Source organism: Panicum virgatum, chromosome 5N (assembly GCF_016808335.1).
Source record: "Panicum virgatum strain AP13 chromosome 5N, P.virgatum_v5, whole genome shotgun sequence".
Classification (NCBI taxonomy): domain Eukaryota; kingdom Viridiplantae; phylum Streptophyta; class Magnoliopsida; order Poales; family Poaceae; genus Panicum; species Panicum virgatum.
Window position 1 is genome coordinate 64,611,934 of NC_053149.1, and position 14,073 is coordinate 64,626,006.

The 14,073-nt window shown below is 47.9% G+C and overlaps 2 protein-coding genes across 2 annotated transcripts; both read left to right on the forward strand.

Moving 5' to 3' along the window:
• Nucleotides 1–1,338: 1,338 nt before the first annotated feature.
• Nucleotides 1,339–2,526, forward strand: LOC120676380 (hevamine-A-like). Its single transcript, XM_039957644.1, has one exon. It carries the CDS (start codon nt 1,402–1,404, stop codon nt 2,299–2,301), a length of 900 nt encoding a protein of 299 aa, XP_039813578.1. The 5' UTR covers nt 1,339–1,401; the 3' UTR covers nt 2,302–2,526.
• Nucleotides 2,527–3,230: 704 nt separating this feature from the next.
• Nucleotides 3,231–4,346, forward strand: LOC120674299 (ferredoxin, root R-B1-like). The gene is made up of 2 exons (XM_039955467.1): nt 3,231–3,521; nt 3,607–4,346. Exon 2 carries the CDS (start codon nt 3,651–3,653, stop codon nt 4,125–4,127), a length of 477 nt encoding a protein of 158 aa, XP_039811401.1. The 5' UTR covers nt 3,231–3,521; nt 3,607–3,650; the 3' UTR covers nt 4,128–4,346.
• Nucleotides 4,347–14,073: the final 9,727 nt, after the last annotated feature.

Sequence of the window (14,073 nt, forward strand, 5' to 3'; positions counted from 1 at the left end):
AATGCTTCAGACATGGTGAGTTGAGCTGTCTGCGTACGCCTTTGGACTATGAGGACTTTTGTCAAGGAGGAATCATTTAAGCATTATATGTTATCCAGCTGAATTCAGCCTGAGTGAGGTGGCATTACGAGCCACGCATTTTCTATGCTGTACTGGAGCACTAATGCACTATCGTTTGCAAGCTCTTTGTAGTAGCAAGTGCCCTCTGCGACTACTGTCAAGACTGCCAAACCTTTGCGCATGCTGAATTTTAAATTGCAGTGGAGCCTCTGCTGTCGCAATCTACTTTCTGCTGAAAATGATTACCACGAACTTGCAGACTCAGGCCATCAGCACGCGAATCGCCGTTTCCCATCCTTTTCATTTCGCCGCTGTGTCTGGCCCGGACATCAACCGAACTGTATTTTTCATCACAAGTTGAAGCTTCAAATGACAGAAACTGAAAGGAGGCAAGGAGCAGGCCCAGTTGCTGTGGGGTTCGGCCGGCTGTCCGTTCCTCTGTCCTGCCCAGGGGCACTACAAGCTAACCAGTCTCCTCAGTACGTGCTAGCCCACCCCTAAAAGTTGGTTAATCCTTGGATTAGCGACAGGTTTGGGGGGTTTCCTGGCCTTACCCGCCGAATAGTACGAAGATGCGTGACTGTCATGACGTCGCTCTGTTCATCAAACAGTTCTGCTGAGCTTGTCCCCTTCTCTGTCTGGGCTGAGCCGAGGACGGCAGGAGGATATGGTACTCTCGGGCTCGCTATCCAAACAGCCGAGTCACCTCCGTCACCGGCAGATTCACATTGGATCTCCGTCTTCTCGTCGGAAAGTTGCACAGCTCGTGGGCCTGGCGGCGTTTGGAAACGGACAGCACCAAGGCCACCATGGTCGCGATTAGCAGGGCGTGCAGGGGATCGGATGCGCATGACTGCCTCGTCGGAAACGCATTGTCTACCGCTTCGCTTCGCCCTCCCGCACCGAGCGATTCCGCCGCAGAGGCGAGCTTGGAGAGAAATGGTCGTCGCACTTGGCCCTTGGCCGCGCGGTCGTGGAAGCCGCCGTTCTGGACCCGGCGACCCGGCCGCGCGCATGGGTCAGCGGTCAACCACTGCCGACGCACCCCCGTCGCCTCACGCTAAGATGCAAGAGTATGATATTGACAATGCCCTGCTCTCGACGACAAGTCCCGAATCTCGACCACAAATTGCGCTACCTCGATCGTGCCCGGTCAACTTGTGACGGCTAGCACACCTAACGGATGATGGAGTCGTAGATTTTACAACTCAACTGCACGCGCCGCTGCTAGTTGCGCACCATGCACGTTGCTCAACGGATTCATCGGCTATATAAAGACCAGGAACCTTGAAGCGTAATTCAACCGTCAGAGCACTGCATACCAAGAACTCGAGGAAGAAGATGGCGAAATCTTTTCCGGCAATGCTGCTGGTCACGGCGCTCGCGCTGGCGGGGCTAGCCGCCGGAGCGCGCGCCGGCGACATCGCAATCTACTGGGGCCAGAACGGCAACGAGGGCACGCTGGCGGAGGCGTGCGCCACCGGCAACTACAAGTTCGTCAACGTGGCCTTCCTCACCACGTTCGGCAAGGCCCAGACGCCGGTGCTCAACCTGGCCGGCCACTGCAACCCGGCCACCAACGGCTGCACGGGCGTGGGCGCGGAGATCAAGTCGTGCCAGAGCCGGGGCGTCAAGGTCCTGCTCTCCATCGGCGGCGGCGTCGGCAGCTACGGCCTGTCGTCCCCGGCCGACGCCGGGCAGGTCGCCGCCTACCTCTGGAACAACTACCTCGGCGGCGCGTCCAAGTCCAGGCCCCTCGGCGACGCGGTCCTCGACGGGATCGACTTCGACATCGAGATCGGCGGGAGCCTGTACTGGGACGATCTGGCCCGGTCCCTCAAGTCCTACTCCCGTCAGGGGCGCCGGCCGGTGTACCTCGCCGCGGCGCCGCAGTGCCCGTTCCCGGACGCGTCGCTGGACACCGCGCTGCGCACGGGGCTGTTCGACTACGTGTGGGTGCAGTTCTACAACAACCCGCCGTGCCAGTACAGCGCGAGCGCCGGCGTGGGCGGCCTGGCGCGCGCGTGGGCGCAGTGGACGTCGATCAGGGCGGGGCGGGTATTCCTGGGGCTCCCGGCCGCGCCCCAGGCCGCCGGCAGCGGGTTCGTGCCGACGAGCGACCTGGTATCGCAGGTGCTCCCCGTGGTCAGGAACTCCACCAAGTACGGGGGCATCATGCTGTGGTCGAGGTTCTACGACGGGCTCACCGGGTACAGCGACGCGGTCAAGTCCCAAGTGTGAGCTGTTGCTCGTGGCATGTCGGCTCTCGGGCGTGTGTGGTGCACATGCGTCCATGTGCGTGGGTCGTGCAGGATCGAGTACTCTGCAGAGAAACGTAGAGACACAGTGATGGGTATGAAAGACCATGTGTCTTGGCTCTAGAGATCTCTCTGAATCTGATGTGCTTTGGCATGTACTATCTCCATCGATTCAATGAACTGCGAGCAAACATTGTTGTGGCCACAACATAATGAGAGCTACTAGTCTGTAAGACAGCAACTCTGCTGCATGTCCGCAGCGTTTAACGTATACTGAGGCCTTTGGCTTGGCTTTCAGGGCTAGCCGGCTGCTGCTTGCCGTCAGGAATCAGGCCCTGAACTGTTCAGGCTAAACAGGCAGGCAGGAGTTCTGAAACTTAACCAAACACCAAGTGTTTCTTAGGCCTGCTCCAAAGGTATAAGGTAGTACCTAGCTCTAAACACTCTAAGATACAACCCTTCCAATAATCTAACTTTTAGTACATAATTTATAACATGAATGACTCCACACATTATCCTCTTACGATCTGGCATGTATAAGACTATTTCTTGAAAAACAAAAGATAGTTCTTCATTTTTGGTACTGTTCATCGACTAAAAAATTCTATAAGGTAGCTAAGGGCACATTAAAAAAATTCTATAAGCCGGCTAAGAGCTAGTCATGGGAGGAAGCCTTATACCTTACGCAGCATGTCAGCGCTAAAGAAGGCATCATCCGCTCTGTACACCGATCTTACGTACACCGTGTTTCGTTAGCGCGGCGGCAACACTCGGTGCCGACTGCGCACGCAGCTGCAACCCAGCTTCTGGCCCCTGGACGCTCGAGGGGACGCGCGGCAAGTAGCCGATCGAGCCGAGTATGCAACCAGGGACGGCAGCAATACCTCCAAAGCCTGCACTGCACGTCTGCACCTTGCGAACCTGCGCGACACCTGTGGAACATATTCTGATGCCCGCGTTCTACCTCCCTCCAGCACCTTCGCCTCGTCACCAATGGCCGTTGCCCAAGGACATCGATCGGCATCGGCCAAGCTGAATGAAGCCAAGTTGCTTCTGGTTCAGGCGTGCTGCTCACAGCATCTAGCACTCCGGCTTTTAAATACCGTGGCGTGCCGAGGTCGTGTCACCGCTCCTCTGGTTACCTTGGAACTCTTGTGCTCGTGCGCTCGCTCACCAGGCATCGTGTCGAGGAGGTAAAAACAGGTAAGCGTTGATTGATTTCCACCGCATCCTTATTTTCTTCCAATCCTCTGTAAATTGTCAAACAAATTTCAGATCTCGTTTGCAGACATCATCAGCAAAGTCTCCGGGAACGATCTGAAACTCCCGAGTATGGCGACGGCGGCTGCTCCAGCAATGTGCTCCGTTCCCGCACCGCCGGGCGCCACGCGGTGCCGGGCCTTCTCCCTCCCCGCTGATCAGGACCAGCGCTGCTGCCCCGTGCATCGCGTCCCCGGCGCGGCGCCGGGCCTCGCGCTCGCGGGGGCCATCTCGAGCCGGTTCGGGGCGTCGGCGGCCGCGCACAAGGTGAAGCTGGTGGGGCCGGACGGGTCGGAGAGCGAGCTGGAGGTGCCCGAGGACACCTACATCCTGGACGCCGCGGAGGGCGCCGGGCTGGAGCTGCCCTTCTCGTGCCGCGCCGGGTCGTGCTCGACGTGCGCGGGGAAGCTGGCGTCTGGGGAGGTGGACCAGTCGGAGGGCTCGTTCCTTGACGACGCGCAGATGGCCGAGGGCTACGTGCTCACCTGCGTCGCCTACCCCAAGGCCGACTGCGTCATCTACACCCACAAGGAGGAGGAGGTGCACTAGACTCTAGACAGATTGGTGGTGGACTGGTCGGACTGCTGGTGCTGCGAGTCCTGTGGTAGTGCGTACGTGGTTGAACATCTTATGTTCAGATCAGGGATTATGAGGTTCTTCAGTTGTACCTGTGTCAATGATCGGTGTGTTTGTTGAAAGTTACTATGTACGCTATCCGTTTATACGTGATCATTGCAAGATGGACGCAACTAAAGAAAGTTCAGAATTGCTTGTGTGTGTTTGCTACCAGCACGGCACGGATCGATGGAGGGGGCTTTGCTTCCCTAAATTGTTTGACGGACGGGCCTGTCTGGGCCCGGGGAGCATCTAATAACTAGGAGCGCAGATTGGGCCCGGCCCAACAAGGTTTAGTAGACTTTTATTACAACTTCGCTAGGTTTTTGCCCCAAAGAAAAACGCCCAGTTGTGGCGTCGTGGCAGTGTCTCCGAAAATGAAAACAGAGAGAAAAGATAGAAAAAGAAGTGAAAGAAAGACTCGTGTGACGTTGCTTCGTAGTTTTAAACCGTGTGCTAGAATCTATGGAGCGGATAAGAAAAGCCAGTACCGTATCAATCAACCATCGACGATCGTTTCGTAGGCTAAATCAGCTTTGGTAGCCTCAATCAGCTACGTTGACAAGCTACATAAGATAAGGCCTAAACAACCCTATTAACATGATTGGGACACCCGCATGATTGGCCCCCAAATCAACAGCTGTGCTTTTTCCGTGGCCGGAGCCGGCGATCGGAGAACGGAGATCTTTCTGTTCATGATAAGGTCCTGATTGCTTTCAAGGTTCAAACACCACGGGGGACAGCCGACTCCTCGCATCAAATGAGTCCGTGTAAAACCGCGCGAACCAGCCGGCGAAAGCACCGCGTCTGAACCCACCAGGCCAGGTGCATGCATTGCTCTGCTGCTGGCTGGCGGCTGCTGCTGCAATCCCCCCTGTCCCCTGCTCCCTCACGTGCGATCATGGAAGCCTGCCAGATTTTAGGCGGCGGCTACCTGACGACGACGTGGTGCAGAGGTGGCAGAGGCATGGTGCATTGACGGCTATTGGTGACGGCGAGCCGGTGGCGCTTCCCGTCGCTCTCAGCCCCCCTCTATCGATCGGTTTAGGGTTTGAAGTAGTGAGTTGTGGTAGCAGCAGGGAACCTCGTGTAGTGAGTTGTCTGTCCCTACCTCCTCTTTATAGGGCTGCGCAACGGGGCCCACCAGCCTTGTTTTGGGCTGGCCCCCGATCAGGGCGTGAGGTCAAGGGATAGTTAGCCGTTGGGCCAACTGGTGGAGATCAATTCTAACATTCTCCTCCTTAATCTCTCCTTAGACTTTTAACTTTATATCTTTTATTTCTTTTCATATTTCATCACAGATTAATGCATAGAGTAGTTTCATCGTCACGGTTAGTTGCCGATAGATTCAACAGCTACAATACACGTCTCTGTTCTGCAATAGATTCTTTAACTTTGGGCCCTTTATTGTCCGAAAAACATAGGCTATACCATAAACCCATGTCGACTGTGTGTTCTCTGTACACACTGGGCGGTAAGCCTTTAATAAGCGGATCCGCGAACACTTGTCTGTCATTTAAATTCACAATGCATTTCAATATGATTTCGGACTTTTTCCTATGCAACGCATAACTTTGTGTCAGTGTGTTTGGCACCACACATGACTCGTTGTCATAGGAGCAAACTACTTAAATGGTTATCGCTGCTGTCAACTACTATTCAACTCCAGGTACATATTTCTTTAAGCCTGTCCCTCGGCCTCGTATCATGCTATACTATGTCTTTGCATCACATTAATGATAACTGTTTTATTTTGGAGCTTTTCCACACAAAACCTCCAAGTGTGAAAGTTAGCGACAATTGTGGATTTCGCTAAACATTTCACAAGTTCTACTTTTGTACTCACAATTCTTTGAGAGTATTTATTCTTTCCAACTTAGCATGAGGCCGACATTCTCAATTTCATTCTAGTGATCTATATCTGGATTGAACTTTTGCCAAAATAATCCGGATAAACAAAATATGTCAGGGTAAGTTCTTTACTTGCGCGCTTATAAAGCTTCCAACAACTGAAGTATATGAGACTATTTCCGTTTCACATTGGTTCCTGGAACACTAAGGTTCCCAAAACTATTACCCTTGACGATAGGAACAGGCGTAGGTTTACTTATTTGCATACTTCATTTCTTTAGAACCTTTTCTGAGTATGCCTTTGCAGTGACCATAATACCCTTTTTTTATCTCGATGAGTCTCAATTCGTAGAATGAAAAACTCATCACCGAGATCAAAACTTGAGGACAAGAATTCTTTATCTGTAACAGTACATTAACACCACCACTAGAAAGTAGGATGTTATCTTCATTTAAGGTGTGGAAATTAGATTCCCCATTATTTAACTTTTCCTTAAAAGCTATTGTCCTCCTCAATCTTTGGAAAACCCAAAATTTCATATTGTTTCATTTAAACTTCAGACAGCACCGTCTCATGGCTTTCTTTAATCCATAAATGAATTTACTATTGTGGTATCCCGTATATTCTTTCTTCTCTTTGACTAAAACTTTTGTCACAAATTTTGCTATATATTTTTCAACATTCCCTCTGGAGTCACATTGAAATTTTGTAGGTCCATTATAACCTACTGTGATGGCTCTTTCAGGAATCACACCTTTTTCCATGAACTACCCATAGAATTCTCGTGACTTCTTCAAATGGGTGGAATCAACATCTATTTGATTTTCTTTACTTTATATAGGGTTGTTGCTACTCCCTTTTGCCAAATGGCAATGGACTAATGAGATCTTGCATAACAAGATCCTTCTTTACTTTATTCATTTTCTTTGAGAGCTAACAACAGGTGTTGTATACAACATCAGCTGGCATGAGAACCTTGTTGCTCTTGAATCATCGAAGTGCACATGCATTCCTACTTCTCTTCAAGTTTTAGGTCTCTATATACCATGCTCCCCCAGATTTTGCCATCTTTTGTAAATATGGCATATCAGTAAATCTCTTTATTTGGGTTATCTGTTAAAAACTTTATATGTGCTATGTAAGCATCATCTTACTATCTTTGAAGGTCGTCCAGCATAAATATTAGAATTTAGCCATTTCTTTACATAGGGGTATCAATATAGTGACCGTTGTACCCCCGACTGTCACATTCGTTCTTTAATAGATCATCTCTTACTTTTCAATATACATTACAGGGGAGTGTCTTTCTTAACTATCTCATATTTCTCCCCCTCGAAACGTGGCTTGAATTTTTCTGCCACAATTTCAAAAACTATTCACAACTTTTGTAAATGAGGAAACTTTAATTACTTACTTCATCCACATGATTACGTCATGCAGAAAAAAGTAATTCTTAATTCGTATGGGAGTAACTTTTACTCATTTCACTTTAAGAACTCAACAGAGTCCTTTATTTCATATGACAGTTTTTTTCCTCATTTCACTTTAAGGACTCAACATAGTCCTTTATTTAAGACCTTTTGCAAGTAACGCTCGCATATCATTCTTATCTTGAGGTTCGTATGTAACTTTTCATTCTTCTTAAACTCATCGAGTGCTTAATCACTGTGACACAATAGAAGTGCCTGATCAATTCTAAAATAGCAAAGCTACTCCAAACTTTTCTCCCAGTGTGGGATAAACCAGCACTTTAGTCATCACAACTTTTCTCCCGCCATGCAGGATTAGCACTATGCCAACTTTACCTCGTCATGCGGGTATTGTTTCATACTTTTTCCAGACATAAATGTCAGGATTGGCTCATATCAAATTCAGAAATAAATCTGAATATTCCATGACACACATGCTTAATTCGACGTTGGTCAAATTAAACATGTATGACTTATCACAATTTTGAATAAACTCAAAATGAATTTTTCTTGATAGAGAGTACATAAGAGACATTTCTCAAAACTATCTCTTATTGCTCTATCTTCTTTTGTTGGATCAACATCCATAAGTACTTTTCTTTTCAAACCATTCTTTAAAGAGAATACACTTTCTCATGCGATGGTCTTCTTTCTTTCTGAGTCACAGGTACTCAGTTCATTTTCTTTTGTCCCTTCAAGAAGGACTACATGCAAATCTTAGTCTCAAAAGACAATAGTCCATACTTTAAATTCTATATTCTATATCACCGTTGGGCAGAAATAGAATAAAAACATCTTATTTTACATTAATTCCATATCACCGTTGGGCAGAAATAAAATTAACGTGTGAAAAACTCAATTAACATTAAACCATATATATTTGCTCCTCAAAATTAAATCCTCCCGTTGGTTCAAATTTAATTAGAGGATAATCAACTTTATTTCAGGGGAAACTAGAAAAACACATTTCTCTAGTTCAGGAGCAGTGCCTTATCTATTCTTTGAAAAAAAAGTATTTTGATGCAATATTTACCAAAGACTTTCAACTTTAAGGTATGACTCATAAGGAAAATTATAATATTGTTATCATCAACGTTGGTCAGAAAATAACAATACCATAATTAACTTTAAATTTCTCTCATTTGAGAAATATCTTTACAATTCTAGTAATGCTCAACTTTGAGACTTCATGCCAAAACTCAACTTTTACTTTAAACAGCGGAATCTTTTCTGTCTTTTACCCACAGGTAAAACTCATTTAAGACTTTTCGAACATTTTCCAATTAAATCTTCTCGTTGGTTCCGACTTAATTGAAAGATAGCAATAGTATAACAGCGGAAATCTTTTTTTTCTCTTTATGGCAGTGGAAAGCTTTTCTTTCTTTTCAGAAACAGTACTTTATACTCATTTTCTCTCTAAATAATTTATCTCATTGGTTCAAAATTGAATAGAGATAAAACTATACAAAACTTACTCAAAGTAAGTTCTTTAATCATGCTCTCAAAAGTAATTCTCCGTTGCTTTCAATTAAAATTAAGAGCAATAACTTTTAAACTTTGCAACGGAAATATGAAAAAAAAGTATGTTCTATATTCAGAAGTATTACTGTACATTTGCTCTCTAAATAAGATACATGTTGGTCTAAATTTGAATAGAAATCAAATTCATCAAAATGGCCTCTGAATATTGAGAATTTTACTCTTTCTTTACTGTGCACTCGGCCCGGTCAAGGAAAATGGCCCAAGGCCCACGTCCGCGCGGCGCGCTCCCTGACCCAGGCCGCAACCTGGGCCTGGGCTGGAAACCAGCCCGCACTCCGCACCCTCTTTGGCCGAATCCGGCCCAAAAGGCGACGTGGCAGCGCTGGCCGTCGGATCCGATCCGACGGCTCTCCGTCAATATCGGCCGATCAAAACTGGCGGCCGCCGCTCACCTGCGTAACCCTAGCTCCATTCTGTTCTTTCCCTTCTCTTTCTTCACACGAGCGGCGCCCGGCTGCCGGCCTCAGCTCGGGTCGGTGCGATGGCGCCACCAGCGGCTCTCTCGCCAGCACGCCGCCAGGTCCGGCCACTGGTCCAAGGCCGGTGACCTTGGATCAAGCCTCTCTATCTTCCCTCCTTTCTTTTTGTCGCGCTCGAATGGAGCGGCGGCGGCCCATGGGTGGCCGAGCAGATGGTGGCGGCGCCCGCCGGACCCCTCGCCGGTGCGTGCGCTCACCCAGGGGTGGTCGCGCCGCCGTCGAGTGGTCTAGCAGCGGCGCCCGATGTGCGCCACCGCGATGAGGCAGTGCGCCGGCGAGCCCTGGTAGTGCTCGGACTTCTTTCCCGCCCAGCGGTATTGGCGCGCCGACGAGGCAGCGCCTCTGACCGGCTTCGAGTGCGGCCATGGCCGGCGGCGGCGGCGGCGCCGACGAGCTCCAGTAAGGCCCGCCGCCCCTTTATCCCCTAGGGTTAGGGTTATAATTTTGTTCTTCCGATTCGAATCGAATCGAAATCCTTTGTTTCTGTCCTTTTGATTCGAGATCGAATCCACTCTTTTGGTCTCTGATATGAGATCCAATTTCATTTTCTTTCTTTCGTTCTTTTGATTTCTGATCAAAAACATTTCTTTTCGATCCCCGAAACTAGATCCACTCCGTAGAGCAGCTCTTGATACCAATGTTAGATTCGGTGGATCGTCTAGATGTGGATTAGTCGGGTAAACAACTTTCTGTTGGGGAAAATACCTTGCTCGTGTCCTCTGTGGCCTCCACGTCGCGTCGCCGTCGAAGAATGCAGGGGTGGAGGAGTCGCGGAGCAGTGGCGGCGGCTACCTGACGACGGCGTGGTGCAGAGGTGGCAGAGGCGAGGTGCAGTGACAGCCAGTGGTGACGACGAGCCGGTGGCGCTTCCCGTCGCTCTCAGCCCCCCTCTATCGATCGGTCTAGGGTTTGAAGTAGGGAGTTGTGGCAGCAGCAGTGAACCTCGTGTATTAAGCTACTTGTCCCCATCTCTTCTTTATAGGGTTGCGCGACAGGGGCCCACCAGCCTTGTCTTGGGCTGGGTCCCCGATCAGGGCATGAGTTCAAGAGATAGTTGGCCGTTGGGCCAACTGATGGATATCAATTCTAACAAAATCCTATCAAAATCTCGTCTTCAGTTAGCGTGAACTTCAGAACTTGAGAGCTTGGCAAAGAAAGCAGCGCTCCCTCTTTCTTATCAGTTGTTGCCGGAAAAGGGTGCTGCTGTTATTGGGGTTGTCACTAGTGACTTGATTCACAAAGCAAAGTTTGATCGGTGATCTTTTTTCTTTCTTTTGGGAGTAGGTGCTAGAATTGGGCATCGGACTTCCCAACATAATCGAAAAGTGTTCCCGCTTTCCTCCGGCTGTTAAATGACGCACCATTGACGTTTTGGGAGCGAGTTTTGTCTAAACCATCATCATTGACCTTTCAAAAAAAAAAAGCCATCATCATTGGTAGTCTTACATCATCAGTCATCCGTGCACAACAAGGAACGCAAAGCAGGATTGAGGCTTGAGCACTTTTGCATCCTGAAGTCTGCAGGATGGATGACAGAGATGTGAACAGAGTGGAAAAGGAATGGATATTATCATTAAACCTTAGGATTAGGCGTAGCTTATCACGGGAGGAGAAGGATTAATTATTTGTGGACGCATATACGTGCATGATGGACTGTGTGCTGTAACGTAGCCAGACGCAACACGCACCTGCAGAAATCAATGTTATCTTTGGGATACGAACCAATGGTTGCATACTTCTTCTTCTCCTTCTTCCACACAGGCTTCTGCATGACTCTGAGAACCTGAAGCCTAATACAGCCCCTCCTCCACTTATTGAACATCCCAATACCGATAGGCTTAGGTCTGCAATGGCTTGCGATGGTCTCGCACGGAAGGAGAAACGCTATATCCCCCGTGTGGTCCAGCACACGGCTCCACACTACCCGACCGGGACCTGCTGAATTCGGTAGGTCTGCTGGTGGCATCGTTTCAGTGAACACGCCCAGTGCCACGGCATTGCAAAGCCTGAAGAATATTCAGAACCACCAAGCTATTTTCAGCTCAATCATCCGTACACGACAACCGCTATGAGGCGAGCTACTCTTACTATACAATCCGCCGGGTGACACATTGGCACGTCAAGTTGTTGACGCTGATTCAGGGCCAACGTACTAGAACGTGCAGCAAGCTGCAGCGCACCTTGCAGCAACGCGGCACTAATCCGGTCAGACTGGCATGTTGGACTGGTCAGATCGGTCTCGTCGGGACAGTCCGACGAGGATCCAACGAACGCTCGCCCGGGAGGGACCCCGTCAGGGCAAGCGCACGTTGGGTTGCCCTAGGCTCGGCAGGCCAGCTAGGACGTCTTCAAACGCCATGGAGACGAAGAAAGAACAGCATATCGAGGTTGGAAGAGATTAGGGCAAAGAAAAAGAAAATAAAGATAAAAGTGTTTGATAAGTGTTTGATAGATTCGATTGGATTCCTCAATCGGCCGTGACCCTTTATATTTATAGGGTGGGGTGGACTTATCCCGCAAGGAAATCTTTTACAGATCTAAATCTACAAGAGTTCTAATTGTACTCGGATTTCAGGTAGACCGGTCAGACCCACCAGTCAGACCGGTCGGGGTTGCCAGACCGGCTACATGGTCCAGACTGGTCAGATCGTTCGTAAGCACCGGTCAGACCGGTCTGTTCGACCTGTGTCAATTTTAGTCGTCAACATATGCCCCCTGTTTTTTGGTGATGGTTAGCATACTAAAAAATAAGGCTCTGGACCAAAATTGTCTAAGTACGATGATAAACATGCATCGGCTATATTTTGTTCTAAGGGCGATAAATTTTATTGGCCGTATCTTACTTTTTCTTCAAGCTGATGGCGAAACAATTTGCTTAGGCCTCCATACCTGCTTCATGGTCGCCGACCTTGCTGGCACAACCTCCGCTTGTTGTTCCAGAGACTCTTTCTTGCGCATTCGTTGCAGCCTCCTCTTTTGGGTGTGAAATAAGCCTGAGGGACACCACCTCGGCTGTGTATTTTTAGAACCTTGTTTGCTATTATTTTCACACTATTTAGCACATGCACCAATCTTGGCCAAATTACTATTAGCAGTAATCGGTCGTTGTGATGAACCATACTTTGAATATGAAATATGATATTGTATACCATATGGTTGCATGTGCATCATATTATAATCCAAAGGCGTATAATAACAAGGATTCGGTCAAAATCATGGAGCAACCGGTCCTGAGTATGGCATAGCAGTACAGTTACCTTGAGATGGACGAGGATCCAATTGCTCGCAAGATCTTGATGATGCCTTCTCATCTTTAGCTTCGTTTGGCCGTCTCCTTTGCTTCTGGGTGGCTCCCATCTTCTCATATTTGGCCAGGAGCTCCTTGAAGCTTCGCCTTATCCAATTCTTGGCTTTGGAAGAAGTCCCAGATTCACTAGACGCACCGGTCAGCAGGACACCGATTAGACCGGTTTCATCAGAACCAGTCGTTTTGAGATCATCTTGCCCCACAGCCGAACTTAGTTTTTGTTCAGCTATATTATTTGAAAAAATATATTCAACATCTGGGGCAATTTGTTCAATAAAACTAGCCGATTTTTCTTCAACGGTCGGCTTTTCTAACCTTTGTGTCAAATCTGAAATTTTACTTAACCTCTCATTTTTTTGACACGATAGACTTGTTTAGTCACCTTATGTGTTTTTTTTTCTGCACAGACCGACTTTTGTGATTAAAACGGTCATTGCTGGTAGGTGGTGACTTTTTAATTGCTGATTCCTTATATGTAATATAATCTGACCAAAAATATCTAGGAGGAAACGGCATATACGAATTATAAGACCATAGAAGATAAGAATAATGCATATTAAAACAAAATTCCCATGGCACATGTAAAGATGATCCATATGATGGAAACGGTATTGACATGTGAGGATTACTCAATTGTCGATTCCGATCATAGAATTTCTGTTTTGGAACAGATTTGGCTTGCTTAGAATTTCTAGACCGACTAGCATCATTATTTTATTTTTTTATTTAGCCGGAAGCTCTCCAAGAACGGGTTTCGGCTTTTTCTTCTGATGCTTTCTACGGCCTTTGGCTTCGACAATTTTCCAAACGCCAATCTCTGGTTTTTTGGGTTTAACCATCTTAGATTTTGCTTTGTTCTGCAAAACTCCAGATGAACCGGTTAGACCGGTCTTAAGACCGGTCAGACTGTTCACGGCGTAACCAGCACATTTGCCTTTGTTTTGTTGCCCCTCGAGCGTTGAAGAACTAGATACAATCTCTATGTTCTTACTATGTGGTTTCAGGTTAACAACTTCGGCTTGAAACAGCCGAATTGTATCTTGACCAGCAACATCACAAGTTGGCAAATTTTTGCAAGGATTATTAGTAGACTTTTCAACAACCGACTTTTCAAGAACATGAATTAGATCTACACTCTTCTTTTTATTAATCAGCTCATCCACAAAACTAAGCAAATCAGTTATGAACCTAGCCGTGGACTTACAGTGCTTTGGTAGATCGAACATCATAT

Bases quoted from the DNA above. Each gene is read 5' to 3' on its own strand.
- LOC120676380 (XM_039957644.1), top strand. From the start codon at position 1,402: ATGGCGAAATCTTTTCCGGCAATGCTGCTGGTCACGGCGCTCGCGCTG.
- LOC120674299 (XM_039955467.1), top strand. From the start codon at position 3,651: ATGGCGACGGCGGCTGCTCCAGCAATGTGCTCCGTTCCCGCACCGCCG.